Source organism: Harpia harpyja, chromosome 5 (genome assembly GCF_026419915.1).
Source record: "Harpia harpyja isolate bHarHar1 chromosome 5, bHarHar1 primary haplotype, whole genome shotgun sequence".
Classification (NCBI taxonomy): domain Eukaryota; kingdom Metazoa; phylum Chordata; class Aves; order Accipitriformes; family Accipitridae; genus Harpia; species Harpia harpyja.
Window position 1 is genome coordinate 19,809,988 of NC_068944.1, and position 21,635 is coordinate 19,831,622.

At 40.0% G+C, this 21,635-nt stretch overlaps 1 protein-coding gene across 1 annotated transcript in view; it reads left to right on the forward strand.

Annotated features, from left to right (window-relative positions):
- PIEZO2 (piezo type mechanosensitive ion channel component 2) overlaps positions 1 to 21,635 on the forward strand; it is a 314,868-nt gene that overhangs the window by 174,405 nt on the left and 118,828 nt on the right. The window contains exons 6-7 of the mRNA XM_052788207.1: positions 13,790 to 14,000; positions 16,752 to 16,965. Of these exons, the coding sequence (XP_052644167.1) occupies positions 13,790 to 14,000; positions 16,752 to 16,965 (425 nt within the window). The remainder of the gene's footprint in view (positions 1 to 13,789; positions 14,001 to 16,751; positions 16,966 to 21,635) is intronic.

A 21,635-nucleotide genomic window follows, 5' to 3' on the forward strand; every position in this document is an offset into this window, starting at 1 on the left:
TCTCATTTTCTGTCTCCTCTTGCGTATGGGTGGAATGTTTTTTTCTTTACTCTCAAAAATCTGTTTTTAGGGGAGACGGTTACAACTTGCACATTTCAAATAGAAATTGTACTTTGAAGTGGGTAAATTATTTAGGGGGATCAGCTGCCCATTTTGGTGCCGCTATAGACAGGAAAAAAAGCCTCTCTGCATGTTGCCATGTTGTCTGGATTGTGGTATTGCCAGAGTTTCTAGCACATGAGAGATCAGTATCAGGACTGTGCTTTATACTCAGTTGCAGTTGTAATTGTTACGGGCACTCCTGGCAGCCAAGGATTGCCTGAAGATTGCAGCTTTTAACTACATGTTGGAGGATATGTAAGCCTGGGTCTGATGAGTGTACACAAGGTTTTGCTGTGTCTCCTGGAAGCCGGTTTTGTCAGCTTTAAATCTGCTTTATCATTTGAGCTGTGCAGAATGGATTTAGCAGCAGGCTAGAATCTGGGGCTATACCCATAAGGGGAAATGTTTGAAGTATTAAGAAGTGTGGCTAATTAGAGTTGCATTTTACCAAAGTGGGCTCTAACAGACTTCTTTGAAGCCCTTGATCTCCTGGAAAGAAAGCATGCACGTGCGTAAAACAGGAATAATCTGATGGCAGAAGCTCAGAAGAAAAACACTCAGATTCCTCTGAATCTAAATGATGATGTTCAGATACTCACTTTTTGTTTGGTTCAGAGGTGAGCCTGAGCCTGGAGTCTGGGTCAAAGGGAGCTCGGTCTCCCAGAGAGGACAGGTGCTGGCTTTCAGACAGGGTTCAATAGTCATTTGCCTGGAACGCAAGGAAAAAAACTGAGCTAACAAACACTGATTACATAGCATAGAGTGTAGCTTTAAATTGGGTTGGTCCTAGACTGGCTGCCTCAAGGCAATCCACCAATGCAACTAAATGGGCCAGAATATTCCACGAAAAAAAAGCGTGGGGGAGAAGGGGAAAACTTTGACTGCAAAGAAATATTGATACTGGGCAAATAGAAATCTGCGTAAATGTGTTTTACTTCTTCACATCAGAGCTCAGCAAATATTATTTGTGTTCTGTAAACTGTATGTATTACAGAATATTTAGTGAACACAGCAGCTGTGTTTAGATTTAGTGACACCCAAAACTATCACAGGCATTTTTTTTAAAAAAGGGATAATGGTTACTGTCATGTGAGATGATCCCCAATGCTTTAAGGAATTCTGATCTTCACAGCTGAAATGATGAATCTGCATCAGAATAACCTGCTTGTTTTTTAAAAATGGAGTGAAATGGAGAGTGGAAAATTAAATACCTATTAAACACATTTTTCCAAACTTCAGCTTTCTCTTTCTAGGTGTCTGCACGTAGCATCCTGGAATCATTTCTGCTAGTTAGGAGGAGGCTGCAGAAGCAGCTGAATCTGCTACGAATATGTATTTGGCAGGACTGACTGTAAGGAACCTAATGCATATGCAGAGTATGCAGCTGAGTGTCTGAATTTGGGAGAATATTGGCATGATCTAAAATGAGTCCAAACTGTGTGGGTTTCACATGGTAATTTTCAATTCTTCCTTGGTAGAATACACTGGAAAAGGGAAAACTAAGTGATCAGTTCTTTGAATTCTGCATTAGCTGACTGATGCCTGTGGCTGCGTGTTGGGGAGGCTTTCTACTGATGCTGTAACTCCAATGAATTAGAAAACGCGAAATGAGTTGCAGCAATAACTGCCCTACAAACAAACGCTTCAGGAGAAGTGTTGAGCTTGGTACTGTGCCTCCAGAGGAAATAGTCCTGGGTTTGTTAGTCCAGCCACGTAGCCAATTTCAGAGTGGAAGAGCTTTTGCTGTGAGTCCCTGCAACCAGTCATCAGAGGTTTGTGGTACGAGATTTTGTTAAAAATGCATCAGCTGATTTGAACAGGCTCAACAGAGCCATAAGAGAGGTGGCTTTTCAGATTGCTAGATGCCTAGCCACAGATGGCTCTATAAATCAAGAAATCAGCAGTGTGACTTCCAGGCAAAAGCAGAGAGTTTGTCTTGCAGCTTTACCTTTTTGCATGAAATTATTTACATTGAGCGATTCTCAGACCTCGTTGCTTTTGGGGAGAGAGAAATACTGTGGAAATAGGCTTAATTAAAAAAGAAAGATTAATCTATTTATTCCTTCCAATATTTATGTATAAGAAAACCTGTTAACTAATTGTTTTAATACTTCTAAAAGTGACCTTTTCAAAGCTCTGTGTGAATCCATCACATTTCAGTTGTTGTATGGGCATGCTGAAAAAATGCCTGGAGTTGAGTAGTAGTTTGTGATATTCAGTTGTGTGCTGTACTTCGTCATGGCAGTAGCCTCCAGAAACCAGCTGTAGAGTACAATGGATCAGATTGCTCATGGCTTGAGATGCAATTCAAAATAAGAAAAAGGATCAGAATCCAAATTAAGGACAAGAAGGATTCATGGAAAAATGGATGTCCTTCTTCATTACACTGCATCCAACTTTAAGGGAAACAGATCTCCATCAGAAAAGTGTACTCTACAGAACAGAACTGGGGGGGAGGAGGCTATAAGGCAGTGAGAGACTCTCAATTATTTGCAAGTAACGCTATCCCAGGAATAAGCAAAGAGTGTGGTTTTAATTAACAGTGAGTCATGAAGTAGGAAGGTCTGCCAGATACCAGGCTGCAGTCCAACTCATTACCACCCTTAAATGGTTGCACACTTGGAGCAAACGTGTCTGCAGGCCTTTTTTATTAGGGCTCACAAAATTTAAAGCAGGTGAATTCAGCTGGAGACAGGCCCGGATAGCAAATGCCGAAAAGCACAGTGCCAGTCACAAGGTGTAAAAGGTGGAAGAAAATAAGAAAGAACAGTTAACTCCCAGCTGCAGCTGAAAGTATGACATTTTTGATTTGGTGCAGATGGTGTTTTATATGCCAAAATGCAGATACAGTATATACAGTCTGATAGGTTTTAGAAAGGAAGTAGCTTTTTCTTGAGACTGTGGCTGAATTGCCTAATATTGTAAGTGACAGTGGTGGGGAGGAAAATCCTTCTGAGATTGCACAACTTAAACTTTAGAAGAAGTGTTGGTCTTAATTGAAATATACGGTTGTAGTCTTCAATGCAACTTCCTCCCATGGCACTTGCTGCCTTGCCCATTCAAGCTTGTTTCTCATCCACGCTCTTCTAGAAAGCAAATGTGACCACTGGGTCTGTACTTTGTCCCATAATCTGAGGCAAGCTTGATCCCAGAGCCTCCACCCCTCCTCTTTTCTGCGGAAGGCAGAGATTTGTTTGGGATCTCAAAAAGGCAAAATAAAAAGAAAAAGAAAAAGAGGAAATTGTTTTAAAATAAACTCAAGTTTGGGAAGAATGTGAGGAGAGCTTGGCTTGGAGTCAAGATACTGGACTGGAGTCAGGAGGACCAGCGTGGTTCTCACTTCGGCCACAAACTTGGTTTGTGTTCTTGAGTCTATTACTTCATCTGTCTCTCTGCTTCTGTGTCCCTTGGCAAATAGGAGCAGTAAAAATGCTCAGTTTCCTAGCTTTGTCATTCTAAACAGTGACAGGGCTATTTGTCCTACACCTACATTGGTCACGTAGTACATCGAGAGCTCTCTTTTGGTCCAGGTCTCCAAGTGTAACTGCAATACATACAGGGCAGACTAGATAGGCTCTGAGAGCTACACATGTCCCATGCTTCATGCAAGGACTTCCTGGTCTAGAAATTGCCCATTTAGACCAGTATCCTCATCCTGAGAGTAGCTGGTACCTGCTGGATAAGGACAGTAAGCAAGGAAGGGAATACCCTTTCTCCCCATATCCAACATTACAATTTGTCCTGATCTCTCCTAGTGAGAGACTGGCTTTAATCCTAAAACATGTGGTTTCAAATCCCTTCCAAAAAATGTTGTTTATAATTATAGCTACTCTGGATAATCTTGTTAAACATATAATTATCCAGACCCTTTTAAAACCTCATTAATTTCTTGGCTTCAGTGGCGTCATGAAGCAAGGACTTCCACAATTTAATAAGTGCTCTCTGATTTTATTTCAAATTTAACACTCTTTAATTTTATGGAAGGTCCCTTGTATTACATGTTATAAAACAGAGTGAGATGGTATAAGGGAAATCAAATGTACTTATTATCTTGCATATTTGTCCTTTTAAAGGTAAGCAATCCCTGTTCTTTTTTCAACTTCTTTTGTCATTTCCATTACGTTTTTCTGAACTAGCTATAGTTCTGCAATATTCTCTTGAGCTACAGAGAATATCAATGCCTCAGCATTTCAGGCAAGGACTTACTGTTGATTTAAATGATGGTATTATGACATTCATTATTAGATTCAGAGATTGTTGGGTTGGACAATTGTACTAGCGTATCACCTACCTGGATGTCCTGTATAATATGGATAATTAGTTCAGCTTAGAGCGCAGCTCCGAGAAAGATCTGATGTCCCAGTCCTTGTAGCTGCTAGCACCTTGCCATTTTTCTTGCCTTCAGATGCAGAGATCTCCTTTGAGCTGTTGTGTACAGTGGTGCCCACAACCCTGTCTAGATGATCATCCTATTTTTCTTAAAGCCTGTGATGGGTATATTTTCCAAAGATGATTTATTGTTTTGTGTTTCTGTTAATTTAATTTTACTTTACCAGTATCAAACATTCACCTGACTTGATTAGCTCTTACTGATGTGGGACCCTTTGGCCCTGATTTCTCTAAACATCTTCTTCCCATATGCACTTCTTCTCCTTCAATATTTGCATCTCTTCAGAGATAGCAAATGATGGCTATTGTGGAAAATATTGTGGAAAATAGTACAGGTGATAAAGAGGGAAAAAGAACATCTTAGAGAGGGTTGGAACTTCTTGGCTTCTTTTAGCTTCCTGATGACACCTCTTTTATTCCTCTTTTTTCTTCTCATTGTCATCTCTATTTAGCATGGCATTGGCTTACCTTTTCTAATTGGTTATAAATATTTCTTTGGTTTTGACCTCTGGAGAACTCGTCCAAACCCAGTTGGTCTTAGTGTGCTTTGGACATGGTGTAAGTAGAATTTAATACCTTATTTCTGTGGTTTAAAAACAGTAGGTGAGGCTCCCTCACCGCTTTGCTTGTGATATTTGTAGCGGTGAAGTTTGCCAGACCTTACCCAGCTGCCTCCCTCAGTAATAATTCTAATGCATCTCAGCTTAACAAGGGTCAAAAGTTTACGAGTTATATTAGCTTCTTGGTTTGATGCACATGTCTTCGGATAAGTCTTAACACAAATACATAATTATACTACAGCAGTGCCTCAGCTACATAATGTTACATAGTGCAATACATTATGTATTTCCAAATGCTGTTAGCCTGTTCAGCGTGAAACTTTAGTGTGCACCTGCCCTGTTTTGGTTAGAAACATGGCACGATGAAATTCTTCTTTCGGCAGCTCTTCACTGAGGTTACTGGTTTGCTCTTCTAACAGTCCTCAGTTCCAAATGTTGAGATACAGAGGTGTTAACCAAGAGATGAAAATCCTGGAATACTGTTGCCTTTGGGGAGTCTTAAGTGATGACTAACACAGTACAAGAAGGAATCTCTTGGGTCACGGAATTCAGTCTGCTGCTATTGCAGGCAGCTGTATCACAGAATTCCCTCTGGAAGGTAGGAAGCACCTTCTTGAAAACAGGGCAATTTTTCTTCATTCCATTGCTCCTGACAGGACCCTGTTCTGTAATTTTGCTTTTCTGGTGGTTAGAAAATGTCTAATTTAGATTATACATATATTCATAACTGCATTATAACCCTTTTAGATTTTCTGCTCCTTTGCTTCAATATATTGTTTCCTTCCCTAGCATTTATTTCTCTGATATTTCAGGAGAAGAAAACATATTTCTTTAAAGGTTGTTCTGCAAGACTAAAGAAGTCAAGTAATTTTGGATCCTCTTGTAGATAGATGTCCCATTCTCCTGTTTATTCCACTAAACTGTGGCTTTTCAGGGTGGTACTGGAGGAGTACCCCAGCCACTTCTGTATAAGCTGAGGCAATACTGCAAACCACCACAGCACCATGGCTGGGCTATTTATTGTCCTAAGCAAGGTGGATAATGGGACAATGTGTATATTTCTTGGTCCAGGAATTACTCCATATGGGTGCTGTGCTGCTTCACATACCTGCACTAGCTCATTTAGCATTTGTACTGAATTGTGCCTTGTAGTCATAACCCAACTCTTCCTATTTCCTTTTCACTAAAAAAAGGTGTTTAATCATCTCAGGCTAAACCACCAAACTCTGCCTGTGAGTTCCCCTCTCGTTTGCATTTGGCTTATATGCCTGACAGCTTTTTGAAGTCAAGATGTGAAACTGTATTTCCATATTGGCCAAGTGAGTCTTGTGCTGACATCACTTGGTGTTTGCTCAGGTGCGATAGGTACATTGGGAAGTGAAATAATCTTTGGCCCTTTCAGTACAATATCTATTGTATACAGGATTTAATGAACTGCCTTCCTGTTATCCTTCTTCAGAACTGTGCTTGTCTTTATTAATTTTTTATTTTTCATTTCCTCTGAATCGCTAAATGCTTCTGTCCCTATGTGCTTCCAGTAAATAGCTGATCCATTTTGGTCACGAATGACTCTTTCCCACAGGAGGTTTTACTGTGGAAATGTATGTCATTCATTACTATCAAACACTGCAAACACACTGAAAGTTATTTCTGATGGTACCTCCCTGATGAATTTATCTAATACTGTGTAAGCCTTTAACCCAAGTTTTAGCACACTTGACATCTATCGGTGATAGAATTTTTCATTCAGATCTATAGGACTTAAGGTTAATTTAGGATTTTTCTTTTCAGTTGAGTAATACAAACTTTAGATCACTGTTTAAGTTCCAAAATGCCTCTATCTCATTGATGTCACACCTACCAAAATGTTCATTGCAATTGTCTCACACTTGATTAGTTCAGCTCATTTAGCAGGGTCTTCCCCTGAAGTTACCCAGTTTTCTTTTTCTATCCTGGCTTGCAGCCTGCAGCCCTCCCTCCACCTGTACCCCTGTGGGTGTGCGAAGTGGTGTTCCCCTTTGGCTTTCTGTCGACCCGCCTGACCTCCCTTTGAGCACCACATGTGTCTCACACAAGGTGACCTTGAAGAAGATACTTTTGCTAAGCAGCCCCATTTCTGTAGAGCTCAAGTTGAATGACATGTGGGAATTGTTTATGTGGAAATTTTTGTATCTGTTCTGTGGCAGATAAAGCAGTGAAGTCTGCTTCTCACATGCTGATGCTTTCAGAATAACTGCAATTCTTCACTTGCAAAATTGGAAATTCAATAAATGATTAACTTAACGTGGTTTAGTATTGACTGCAGGTTAAAACTACAGTCATTTATATGCCATTAAGGGCTTGCAGTTCCTTTGATGTTAAAACAAGTAGCAGTTAAATTTCTTTTCCAGCTTTTGTACTCACAGCTCGGTCTGTCTGAAGAATATTGTGTTATTTTGATTATTTTTTCTATATGCATTTCTATATGTATGTGCTGCTCCTAAAGGCAGGTAGGTAATGAATTCCTCCTACTGCTGTAACTATCTCGTTTCTAAAGATAAAGGTTAAAGACCTTTGGGGGGGGGAAGGCTTTTAGAGCAAGCTTAAAAATAGGAACTCAGTCATGTTACGATATGTTCCGTCTAGATTGAATGCACCAGCTTAGACACTATGGAGGCAATTGAACTGGAACAACGTGATAGTAGAGAACGAGTCTATTTCTATAGTTCTGCTGGCGCAGTTGAATCAAATAACTTGATTCACATGATTCCTAAACCAAACTGTTCATTAAGTTGTATTTTTAATGAAAATGAAGTCCAGAAACTTGGGCATAGTAATGGCTTGAACAGACTTACAAAAGATTTCTAATAAATTGTATCTGTGCTATTCTGTCACAGGTATGGAATAAAAATATGATGTCTGATTAGAAGTAAAGAAATAGTTACAGGAAGCGGTATCTTAATTCTCCACCAGAGAACATGGTTTTACAGGAACCGGGTCAGCAGGGGGCCATAAGTGTGTGCCTCAGGGTGTGCAAACTGCAGGGCAGCATGAAGACAATCCAGCCCACTGTAAAGAAACTGGTGTGGCTATCAGGAGCAGGGGTTAGAAGTCTGTGATGAGGTCTGGATGCTACAACTTGGAGCAGTTCTTGAGGAGATCGATTAAAATTGCCAGAAGGAGGTCAGACCATGCGGCCTGCTTTGTGGCTTCCTCGCTGTTGTCTCCTTGCAAAGTAGGTGCAGCTATCTCTTCTGCAAGCCAAACCGTGCACCTTCAAGCTAATCCAGATCATGAAAGTACTTCTCTGGTATCACCAGCAATAACTAACATGGTCTACCGTGATGTACGACTCTGCCCTCATGCCAAACCTTGTACCTGTAGCTGCTTGGGTGAGGCTGCTGCAGGGGGAGCCAGGAAGGAGCAGGTTCTGGGAAGTGGCTGAGTGCTGGGGTGAGCCCTGCAGCCCCACTGGCAATTCAGAGGCAAGAACAACATGTTCAGATCAGTGAACTCAGGCACTGCTCCTCAGGAGGTTGCTTCACGCTGTCCTTCACAGAGGTTACTTTGCAGAGCAGAGCCACATGACAAGCAGGTTGCCCTGGGAGCATGGCAGTGCTGCCATGCAATCTAACTGTAGGTTGCATTTCTGCCACCTGCAATGCAGACCCTTGGAAAACACAGTGTCATCTCGATATTAACTTTGATAATGAGGTTCATCACTGCATGTCTATAACTTTTTAAATGCTCACGTAATACATAGATAAATTGATAAATTGAGCTGACACAGCAGGATCCATTTAACCATTGTTAAAAATTCTGGAAGCAACATGTTAAAAACAGTTGGTGAACTTCACATAACTGTATGTTTTTCTAAGGCTTATTTTTCATTTTCTCACTCCTCTGTTTGTTTCCTGATTCTGGCTGGGAGGAAATGTCAAAATACTGCAAAAGAGGCTATTTGTACAGCGTTTATGAGCCAACTGGAAGGAGGAAGCACGTGAACTCTCATGAGAACTTATTCTTGTGAGCTTAGCAGTGCACGCTTGAGAGGTCCCGATAATTAATGCAATGCATTTGCAGGGATGGGAGTTGTGTCCATTCTTGAGACTTGTATATCCTTAGTTGTAACAGTTCTGGTTAGTTAAATTTTGTTGCTCTCATTATTTGAATTTTTGGAGAGTTTCATTCGTGTCCTCTCTAGAATCAAAAAGTCAATAAATGAGCAAATTTGTGTTTACGGATAGAATACCATTAAATGTAGGTACAAAGCAAGGAGTGTTCTAAAGCAAGAATGGGTTTTAGGTTGGAGTTAAGGTTTCCTTTTAGTAAATACATCTGTGGGACTAGAGGATATCTTTGTGCAGTAGTGTTTATACTGTACCAGATGAAACATTTAAAAGTTGGATGTTAATAAAGCAGCCCCCAAAGTAGCTAATGGACATTCTGGCCCTGGTCACAATAGTAGCTGCCATAGCTGCCACAGAGGCTGTACTGTTTCCTTGCCTGTTCTCTATCTCAATTTGGCAGTTTAAAAAAGTGTTTTACAATAAATACTCTCGGGACTTCCACACGATTGCTGAAAAACCTAAACTGCATTTAGTTTGTTTATAAAAAGTCCTGGGCCCTGCTCTGCAGAGCAAAGGTCATGGAAACACATGTTTATGGCTTCACAAATGCTCTATACTCCTTGAATGGAGAAGTTTATTTGATTTAATCAGCATCCACAGGGATCCTGTAATTGCATAATAAGTAATTTATTATGGAAGTAAAAGTATTTTTCTAACTGTAGCCTATGGAGCGTGGGTTTGTAGCTTTAGACTAATCCACATAGTAAAAAGAGCTTTGCAAAACAGTCTGACTGGAGTACTGGTGTTCTGTGATGAGCGTGTACTTGCATAGCTACTTAATCATCAGAAAGTGGTAAAACAACAGGCACATTATCACCATGTTGGATGTAAAAACTGTTCACTGTTTGCCTGCCTTCAGCAATTTGAAGTGCTCAATGTGAGAAACTGGAAAGCCATCCCAGATAATCCAGTTGGTGGGTGGTGAATATGAGAATGGGGGAATCCAAGGTTTGTCTTGTTGACGTACACTGGAACATGGCCTTTCAGCTACTTCAGGAAAGGAACATGGCTTTTCAGCTACTTGACTTCACCTTGGATACTGAATTACAAACAGATATGTTTGTATACAAAAAATACCAAACCCATAACTGTTTAGCCATCATAGTCTTTTCACTGAAATAATCATCAACTGGGTCATGAATGACACCACTGGGAGATAGACAGAATAAGGCTAAGGACTGAGGTATCATCCTTAAAAGTGCTTGCAGACAGGGAAGAGAGAGATGCAGAAGCTAACCCACCTCTTCCAGGAAGCATGCTGGTGCAAAATCCTGGTCTCTGAAACCAGGCAATCCTTACACAGCCATATCACGGATAATTCAGGCTGTGCTGAAAAATTGCAAAATGGTATGTATGCATCTGTTCTGGAAAAGCTTCTGGGACTGCAGATTATGGTTGTCATTGATGATCAGGTTTTCCCATTTGCTAGCTTGTCTTAAACTGAGGAGAGCAGTTGAAGAACCCCAACTCCAAACAGACAGTTGTAGTTTTAGAAGGAGAACTTGGGAAATCAGTTTGGTATTTGCTGAGGTTCAGAATGCTGAAGTTTTCTTTCCCCTGCCGATGACCTCAGTAACACCAGAAGTAGGTTGCTCTGCATTTCCTGTGAGTGTTTGTGAGGTCCTAACTTCTTTGTAGAACTTGGAATTCATATTTTCATATCTAAACAGAAGTGGAAATACAAGGGAAGTTAACTCCTTTGGTAACTCATCAACTTGCAAGCTTTTAGCAATGCTTAAAGTGTGTAAGCCTCAGTCCATGGGAATTTTGGACCACCATCTCCTTCTCAGCTGTATCCTGGTCCAGTGAAATATCCTCTTTCCTAGTGCTTCTCCCTGGGTGTGCTGTGTCATACGTGTCAGTACGAGATTATTAATACTGAACTCTTAAGACAAAATGTAGCCTAAGGGTCCTTCAGATCAATGAAGCAAGAGTGATTAGCCTGGCCAAGTTAAAAAATTATGGTCCTAGTTATCATGATAGGAAAATCCAAAGACCCATTTTGAGGAGACCGATATTGGGTGTTTGGCACCTGAGGTGAGGGAGGCAGGTAGGGGAAGAGACAGAAAAGGGTGTCAAGTCTCACCTTTCATTGGGCTGTTTTTATATGGTTTTCTTACTTCCATGTCCTCTTTTTTATTTTGTTGTTTGAAGGTGGTGTGTATTTTCCTCCAAATTATACCTAAAAATATTTTCATTTTGTTCATTTTTCCCTCAAGAACATTTTCTGCTTCTGCATGGATAACATTTTATTATTTTCTTTTTTGACTCTTCAGACTTTTATTTCCCGTTCCTGCATATGTATAATTAAGTGCTGTCTCAGCAATTTTGACAGAACTCCCATTCAGCTTAAACTGTAATAAGTGTATGAATCCTGTCTTCATATTCAACATAGATTTGTGGTATGTCATAGAGATACGAATCCTGACAGTCTCCCATGGAATAACTTATTTATTTTGAAATTATTCCTATACATTTTTTGTAAGTAATTCCACATTTTAATGGATACTGTCTTCAGCAAATTGAAAGGACTAGCTGAAGAAACAAGGGTCTCCTTCACACACACCCATGTATAGTAGGCGTGCCATTTCATAACCTTTAAATGTCCAGCAGTCTCACTCATTCTCTTTCATTTGGGATATGAACACTATTGAAGGTTTCACTGTTCACTGGTCATATTAAGCTCAAGGCACGGAGCACCAGGGCCAGTCCAGGAGGAGCAGGATTGGCCCCAAAAGGACTAGATTAGGAGCAGGTTCATCTAGTAATGACAGCACAAGCAGAAATGATCACAACTTTTGCCCCTTGTATGGCTTTCTCACTGAAACAGCGGTGGCAGAAGTAAGAGCATAATGTATCGTTCAGCCTACTGTCAGCATTGTTTCTGAATATTTAAGTAGCTCCTGTTTAGACAGGAGCTCAGTTACGAGCAGCAGTGATGAACAGACAGAATGCCTCTTTGTGCTGCGTGGCTTGAAATGTGATGACTGCATGTTTGGGCTGCCATCTCCTCTCTATTATTTTGCAAAAGGATCTAATAATTCCTATGTTGAGAGCTGTATAAGTGAATGGTGACAATAACAAAGCAATTGAAATGCTAGTATGCTCCATTTATAATGGGTATAGCTATTGAAATAGCTGGATATGTCCAAGAGAAATGTAGATTTCCCAGATCAGCCCTACTGTATTTAATATGTATTTCATTGTCTGTAAAATAGATACTCTTGAGAATATGCAGGCTTTTTCTGGGCATTCACAGCATTGTTAATGCTCCAAAGTGAGAGGAGAAAGTTGGCACCAAGCTTAGAGGTGAAATGAAGGAGTCCACAGGGAATTTTGTTCCTTTGGGTATCCACATAACGAAATGGCACTGAAGAATTTGGTTAAGTAGGCTGAGAGTTCAGCTGTTCCTACTGCAGTCTTATCTGTCGGTGTGGAATTTTTTGCTGCCAAAGGTCACCAATAAATATAAAACTGCTATTCTGATGAAAAATACCAATAGTCTCTCTTTCTTTCACACACAGAGATACTGCTTGGCCAGAACTGACATTAGCTAATATAAGTTCAGCTCAGTGCCAAAGAAGCTATGCTTTATTACACCAAGGGAGAACCTGGCTCAAAACTGTTACTTTTTTTTTTTTTAAATATGCCCCTACATGTCTGTGAATGACTAATTTTTCCATAAATTGTATCTTTGGGTGGGCCTCTTGCTAATCCTGCAGATTCTCACCGTGGGTTGATGATTTAGTCTGCATCACTCAATAGCTGTGTATGTCTTCTGGTCTCCAAGATACGATGGAGACTCGATGGTGAAGGCCACTGCCAAATCCTAACAAACTGCTCAAGTATGAGGGGCCTTTACATGTTTCCTTCTTTCCCTTTTTCCATTGTGTAGTTCTAAGCCACTGGTCTCATTTCCCCTGCTAAATTGTTGCAGATCACTCAAGCTTTCACTACTTCTCCCTTGCTCACTTTTTCTCCATTTCCTTCACCATCAGCTGATCTCACCATTTCTCATTCTCTCCCCAAGCCTCTGCTTAGTGTATTTTTTCTCTCCCAAACTGCCCTTCAGTCACCAATGAACTATGTGCATTTATTTCAGCCATCGTTGCCCTGTCTCGGATCACTCCTACTTGCCCCATTCTAGGTTTTGCATTTAAAGTCTGAGAAAGGGTTCATGGGGAAGGGTTTGAAAAGTGAGATTTGTTGAGGAACATCAGCCAGGAAGGCACTTGTGCTTAGTGGCTGGAGCTTATACCTAAAGCCATTGAGCCAAAGAGGAGTTTAACAGATAATAGATAGCAAGATGGAAAGAATGCTCAGCAAACAAAACCAAATTTCATATAAAAATGAACAAGCAGCCTGTTGTGCATATCTAGGAGGACTGCAGTCTTTCTCAGAGACAACCCTTAACATCTTTTTTCTTGAGACAGATCTGAAGTGGGAGCCAACAATGTACAACTCTAGCTTTAGTACGTCTTTCTTAACTCTCGTTACTTGCACATAGTCAAAGATTATAAGAAGACTTCATTGTTAAATAACATATGCGTGGTTTTTAATTTCAAATTCCTTTGCTTCTCTGTCTCTCTCTTTTGCATTCTCTTTTTCTTTCCCCCCCTCCTCCTTTAGGCTGTAAGAGAAAAGTTAGAGCCAGATGATGCTTTGATGTATGAAGAAGATCTGGATGACGAAGACTGTGGTGAAGCAGAATTTGAGGAAACCATGAAATTAAAACTGCTGCGTAGAATCGCCTCCCTAGCATCCAAACTGAGGGAGTTTATTGGCAACATGATAATCACCACTGGAAAAGTTGTTGTTACAATTTTACTTGGTTCAGCAGGTTGGTGCATTTGAAAAATTTCCTCCAGAGCCCATTAGATTATGCGTTTAACAAATGAGTTTTCAGCGCTTTGGCACCTGCGGGAATAACAATGGAAATTTTTAAGGGAAAAGAAATTGCTGCTGATTTTATTTAAATTAATTCTTGGCAGGCATTGGAGTATACTGAGTTGCTTAATTTTTTGTACTAATACTGTGTGGCCCTATCATTCCATATACGACTTTCACAGTTGCTGTTATAACAAAATGGTGAATGGTTGCACATTATACGTTACTATATATTACATATATATATTATAATGTGAATTCATAGATTTGGTTCTGTTACTTCCAAGTGTAAAAAGGAACTGTATTCACATAGCCTTTAAAAAAAGAAAAGAAAAAACAGAAAACATTAAGAGGTCGACCATGTACTGTGTAAAGAGCGATGAACAGACTTCATGTTGGGTTTTGATGTGGTTGGTAAAAGTAGCTGTTTTGATATGATGTAGCCAACTTTTTTATAAGACATTTGATTTAGTACCACATAATCAGCCACAGCCAGAATGAAAGTCTACAAGATCACTGTAGGTTGTAATTAATGAATTCAAAATTGGATCATGCAATTGTAAATTAGCATTTATCTGCCCACTCACATATTTGAATGGAGTCCTTACATATAAAGTATAAGTGTATACTTAACATAAATATACTAGTATATGAAGTATAAAACAATAGTACAAAAATGTTTGATATTGAATGACGAGGACTGGTCAGGTGTGGCCCTTTTAGTAAGGCAGGCTTTTTCAGTAAGGTAAGATTATCTGACAGCCTTACATGTAGCCAAATGCAAAGTGATAAATCTAAAAAGGGAAAGAAATAGGTTATGTGGATCACCATGGGGCCTGACATCAGGGAAGAGAGATGCCATTAAAAAAAAAAAACCAAACCAAACGTGGCCAAACCTGTCATTCTGAAGTTGCATGGGTGAACCACACCCAGGGACGGTGAAGCAGAAGGATCACACAGCAGTGGCAGGGGGCAGTTTCTTCTGAGCAGTGATGGGCAGCTTGTCTGCGGGACTCCAACGCACGCCGAGAGCTGGGAGGTGTTCAGAGGAGAGTTACAAAAAGGACTTGAGGTCTGGGAAGCCTGTATTCCAGAGAGAGACCTTGAGCTTAATTAGTTAAATACTTCCTTACTTACTGTGCCAAGAAAAAAAAAAGATGAATGGAGATTTGTCTGCAGCCTTAAAGTACTGACAAAGGTACAAAGTGCCTCCATTTTTTTAACAGACATCTCATCGAGTAGAAGTTATAATACGAGCCAATAGTTAAATGGTAAACCCAGGCAATTTCAGACCAGAAATAAATTCTGAATTTTTCACAGCCAGAGTAATTGGCCGTAATAAACAACTTATTTATGGATATAGTGGAATCTCCTTCTCCTAAAGTGTTTAAATGAAGACAAAGTAACTCTTTGAAAGAAGAAATGAAATAGTTACAGGCTTGAGGCAGAAATTGCTGGGTGAAGTTTTACAGCCCCCATCATGAAGGCATTCGGAATAGATGATCCCTGTGGTCCTGTCATGCTTGTAAACTGTGAGCCTATGGAGATGTCAGCAAGTTACACACCAGCACGGAGACAGAGCACCCTGGGCTGAAGACTTGGTCTGATGTACAATGTGAGAGATGTGATGGTGAAACTCAGGCTAAATGATGGTGGATAAGAGTCCTTACAGTGCCCAGACAGGCCCAACAGGGACCAACCCCTGGAGCGCTGCCCCCAAAAAACACAGCAAGCCGGTGCCTGGCAAGGTGCAAGTCCTCCTGCTGGAGTGGTGGCCCAGCTGCAGGGACAACAGGCGCACCAGAGCTGGGGGCCACCGGGAGCCTACAGGTCTGTCCTGAGGAAGGTGGCTCCTAGACATGCACTAGTAAAAAACTTAAAAATAAATTGAGGCGGGGATCCCTGTTAGCTTCAGGACTGTTACTTAAGAGACCCCCCTGGACTGCTGTGCTGGATGTAAGCTCTCTTATGTCATTTTCTCATGGTTGCCACATATATGTCTTTCCTGCTTCCTCACTTGTTTTTGTAGGCTACCCGCAGAGCATCGGGTCTCCTTCACCAGTTAGACATTTTCACAAGTGAAATACTCTGCTACATGTGCAACAGCAAAACCAATATACATATGTAAGACAGCGGAGTCTGTCATATGTAAATTACAAGTTTCTAGGAGTTAAAAAAATCAAACATTTACTGAATATTCTCTAGATTTTATCTAGATCTCTTTTATTTTCAGTGTATGCATCAAGGGTTTTTTTGGTTTTAATAACTCAAGATATCCCAAGATTTATATGAGAAGGATTTTCACTGTTCATTCCTCATGCCATTTTAGCATCCTGTACTTAAAATTCATTGTGAAGTCTAATACACCAGTGCTCTCAGGCACTGTTGGCTGGCCTTGCAGCCACGTTTCTGGTTTTCTCCATGCTTTGTGAGATGTCTTTGCAAAGAGAAGATTTCATCTCAGAGGAAGGTCTGGAGAGTGTTTGTGTACTAAGTGCTAAGTTATGGCATAAGTGAATTGAACAGAAAAAAGATCCTTTTCTTCTAGTCTCAAAGCTAACAGCAGTCTTCAGAGCTAATTGTAATAATTAGCATAAACACTAATTGGATTAAATTGTTTAATACACTTGTTGTCAGACTTCAGGTTTAATAAGTGCTAATATTTCCCACGCTTTTCCAACCCTCCATGCTTTTATTTTTACAGGTATGATGGTGCCATCTTTGACCTCAGCTGTGTATTTCTTTGTATTTTTGGGCCTGTGCACATGGTGGTCCTGTTGCCAAGCATTTGATCCGCTGATATTCAGCTGTCTGTGTGTATTAATGGCTATATTCAGTGCGGGGCACTTGATCGGACTCTATCTGTACCAGCTACAGTTCTTTCAGGAGGTTGTTCCACCAAAAGATTTCTATGCCAGGTGAGAGAAATTCCTTTCCTGTTCAGTTGTGGGCACATGATGCAATGCTCTGTTATCCCATGTTGATGCAAATGCTCTTCCACGTAATGCTTTGACGTATTTTATGCATGACTGCATGTTCAGCCTTGGAAGAGTTGAAGCATTTCAGACTGAATGGTGTTGAATGATAGAGTGCTGAAAGTCCTGTCTGGGCAATTGTATGCAGAGAGCTGGGGCAGGTTAGGAGGGGAAGGTGATTTTGGTTTTGGTCAGAGTGATCCGCAGATGTGAGTGCGAATGATTTGGGTAAGGCAGGGGACAAAGGAAATGGGTGGCGTCATTGATGCAAGGGCAGTGTATACATGCACATTTTTTGGTAGAGGAGAAGAAACACTGGGAGGTCTAATGTCATAGTGTCTTACCTGGGGCAAAATGCATGTGTGGTACCATCCTTGTGTGGAGAGACTGAGGGCTGCTGTGGTAGTTCACATGCTGTTCAAGTTAATATAAAAATTCTCTCTTGTCATGCAGAACATGCCAGTCATGTTCATATCAACAGCTACATCACTTAAGTCAAAAAGCAGCATTTCTAGTTACTGCTGCAGTAAATATTGATTGGATGTGATTTCAGTGACCCTTTGATTTTTACATACTGTAATCTAAAATAAGATGAGGTAATGGATGTATTTTACTCCTTACTACTTTTTTCTCCTGCTGGATTATGATTGCAAATTAGTTTTTATGGTATGTATTTTTAGTGCTGTAGTAATCCTTACACTAAACTAAATGTAAACCTTAACTTTATTTCTAGTAAGCGTATTGTTCCTTTTAAGTATTATAAGTTGACGGTGAAAGGATATTGGATGTACTGTGGAGAATCAATTAATGATTTATATCTCAGTGCACCATTAAAAGCAGTAAAAAATGAGCTGCCTAGCTACAGTAGCTGTTACTTTACTACTTATTTTGACAAGTTTCTTTAGTACAGGTTAATAGACGTGTTTTGTGATGTTGGAATTGCCGACTTGAGGAGGCTGATTGGGAGGGTATAACATTACCTGAAAAATCATAAAGATCCTCTTAGTTTAGGTTCTTTTGTGCCACCTAGAGGTCACGGTAGGAGAATGGATGATTTCTAGTACCAAGTAACTAAAAGGCTCACAACTTCCCTAAACCCGTTATATTACTCTCTCTGAGAGAACGTGGCTTCAAAGTTCTCAACTGTTTGGCTATGAGGTTATCATCTCACAATGTTTTACATCATTTGTAAAAGTCCATTTTTTTCTTTTGAATATTTTTTATTAATTTTAAATTACTTTAATTTTTAATTAATTTAATCTCAAGTTTATTTTCTGCATTTAGTTATTTTTTTGTAAATACTGTAATTTGTATTAATTTCATTCGGTACAAATGTGCCTCTTTCACTTAGTCAATAATTTTTGAGATGAAAAAATCTGATTGTAGGTAAGTTGCCTCTGCCTCATTGTAGAAAGAAAAAGAACCTTCAGAGGTTGGATTAAAAAAAATCCCAGTGTTGGACTTTGGAGTATGTACTGACCTTTTTGTAAGCAAAAAATTATCTTATCTTCTTGCAGACTTTCTCTTGAACTGGTACTGTTGGGTACTCTGCCTTTTACACATGATATCATGTGAGGGACTGGTGTTCTAAATTACATAGAAAATTATGTTTGAATATACAAAACACTGATGACAGCTCACCAGAAGGTGCAGTAAATACATCGTCCTTGTTTCTTTAATTGCAGTTCTTTCTGCTGTGGATTTACTTTGATCTGCTTTCAGGGAGAGGTATTTGAAGAGCATCAAGACAGGTGTTATCAGTGCTTGGAAGTGCAAATCTGAGTGTGAGGAAAAGCCACTAATACGACTTTTAACAACTGGAGTCAGACTGGTATATAAACAGTGGCTAGAGGAGGAAAATGAGAGACACATGTACTGGAATGGTGCAGAAAAAATATTTTAACATTTTTCATCCTAGAAGAAATTTGATACCTTGCTATGTTATGTACCATCTTGGTCTGAAGCAGAGCTAAATATGCAGAGTTCCCATTAATACTAGTGGGTGGCTTGCATGGGTAAATTATATGCTGAGGAAGGAATCTGATTCCCCAAATTCTTCTCTGCTATTCTCACCCAGAATATTCTGTTTAATGTCTTTTTGCAAGAGGAGAACAGCAGATTGTTCCCATACTTGTTCAGTTGTATGAACTCTCCTTGCTTAGTTGCAATAAACTTACTGTATGACAAAAAATACAGCAGGTACATGTATTTGTGTGTGTTAGTTTTAGTTCTATTACAAACTGACCTTTATCCATATATGAAGCAGGGGGAGAAACATAAGGAAGAAGGGCTTTTATTTCTCAGCAAGGTTTTGAGGGCCCCAGGTAAAGCTCTCCTCAGATGCAAGGGCAGATGTGAAAACTACTCCTGTCGGGCTGCTGGTGGAGATTATTTCTCTCTGCAGAGCATAAGGCTGCTGTTTTAAAAAGCTGCTAACATTGGTATTTCTGGGTTTGAGTTCCTAAGTTGACAAGAAATGTCCAAGTTGTTTCTGATCAATAAAAAATGTGTTGTCTCTGAATAGTAATGCATTCAGCTTGCCACTGTATCGATTGTTTTCAGGCTAAATGAAGTTAAACTATACCCAAACATGCTGGAAAGTTCTCAAGTTAACAGTATCTTTCAGCTCAGATTTGCATCATTCTTGTGCTGCTCCTTCCTTTTAAGAACCTTGAACTCAAAATTCAGCACCTGTGATTGTAAGAAGTGACTGAACAGCGTCACCAGAAGAGGGCAGTTTTCTTGGAAGGGATAGTCTGAAATCTGGTGAATTTACATGTTTTGCCCTGAAACGTTATGGGATTCTGCAAGCAAAGGACTTCCCCCCAAACCAGGATATCATGATAACATAGCCCTGTGTATTTGCCATAGTGCTATTAGCAAACATGAAGGCATCGATCTCCTACAAAGTCTCACATTTACTGTTGTGGCTTTCTGGTTCTGCGATGTGCAGGTGGAAGTGGCATAAACACAACCACACACTGAAATGCCGGTGCACACTGGGATCTGCAGACTGAAAAATGTACAGGGTCCTGAAAAGTCTGAAGTGTAGCTGAAGTGTCAGGGGTAGGCACACTAGTGGCAGAGCTTGCAGGAAGCTGCCTCTGCCACCAACAGCTTTTCTTCCCTAGACCAGCCCTCAGCAGAGAAGGGAGCAGCAGTCGTTCAAGGCAGCGCTCTAACTGTCATGGAAAGTGTGGTCCTACATGGCGCAGGAGGACCAGCGTGAATAAGGCTGAATCCACCCTTCAGTTAGGAGTTACCTAGTTGCGTAAATTAACACTGGTTAATTACCAACTGATCTCTGTCAAATAAAAAGTCCACGCTCATTTACAACTTCATTTAAAATAGGTATCTTCTGTGTTGACTTGCTGCCGTATTCGAAAATTGGTGGTTTACAGAGATGGGAAAACAATAGCAAGAAGTATCCATTTAAAGCAAAATTCAGAAAATATCATATTTCTGCCATAAAATTCTTTTCACTTGAGTTAACAAAAACAAGTCAATGAGCTAAAATGATTTTAGAAATTATGTACACAGTGCCAGAGCCACAGTGCCTGAAAAAATATACAATAATATGTTTGCCATTTTTCAGATTGTTGCCTCCTTTCTTCCTGATGTTGTTTATTTTGGCAAAAGGATGTAATTGGGGCAATGATAAGGCCTTGCCAACATGAGGAAATAGGATCAGTGCAACGGTATGAAGTTTATCCTGAGTCAGGAAAGTTATTCCTGTCCAAAACTGTGCTTACAAGCGAATTCATTTAAAGATCCAGTAATCCGATGTAAATGAAAACCTATGTGCTTTCTTAGAGTTTTAGGTCTGTCTTGTATTGCTTGTAGTTTTCAGGCAAGTAATGTTCAAAATAGTTTAAATGCAAATGGTTTCATCTGTGGGAAGGCATCACCCTTATAAAGTGAGGCAAACCTAGGAGTCCAGGGAGTGTCATCCACTTCACAGTGGTACATTAGTTCACATCTTCTTTAAGTGAATGGGAATTTGGAATTACACAACTGATTGCTTGGTTGCAGTCTGAGTGGGGAAGTCTAATCTAAGGCTGTCTTTTCAACAGGAAATTTTCATCTGAAGGATGCCTATAAATCTCTTTAAGCAGGACTTTTAAAATAGGTTTTACAGTGATTAGTAATAAGCTTGCTTAAGTGACTCTTTTATTTTTGGAGGGAGTGTTATATTGATATTTGCTACAGAAGGTAGATTCAGAATATCCAGTTTGTTTTCAGACCTGAGATGAGTCCAGTCCAAAATCCTCTATTTGAACTTCCCTGAAAGCTTTGATCTAGATTCAGAATTTGTAGCCCAAACGCTCTGTTTATCCAGGCTAATAAATGAATAAATGCTTAAGCACAGTCTCAAAAATATTCCTGGACTTGTCACATCAGGGTGTAACATCCAGCTATAATTTTTTTTTCTAAATTAGAGGCGAAGTGTGCTAATAAAATCTCAGCAGGTGAGCAGATATTGCCAAAATAGCAAGATGTAGCTGATCGATTACCTTGTTGGCAGTGTCTTGCCTCTCTCCAGGGCAAGGCACTGATCTCCTGCTGCCTTTGTAGCTCCACTGGAGCCAAGACCTGGGCAACATGTTTTGCCT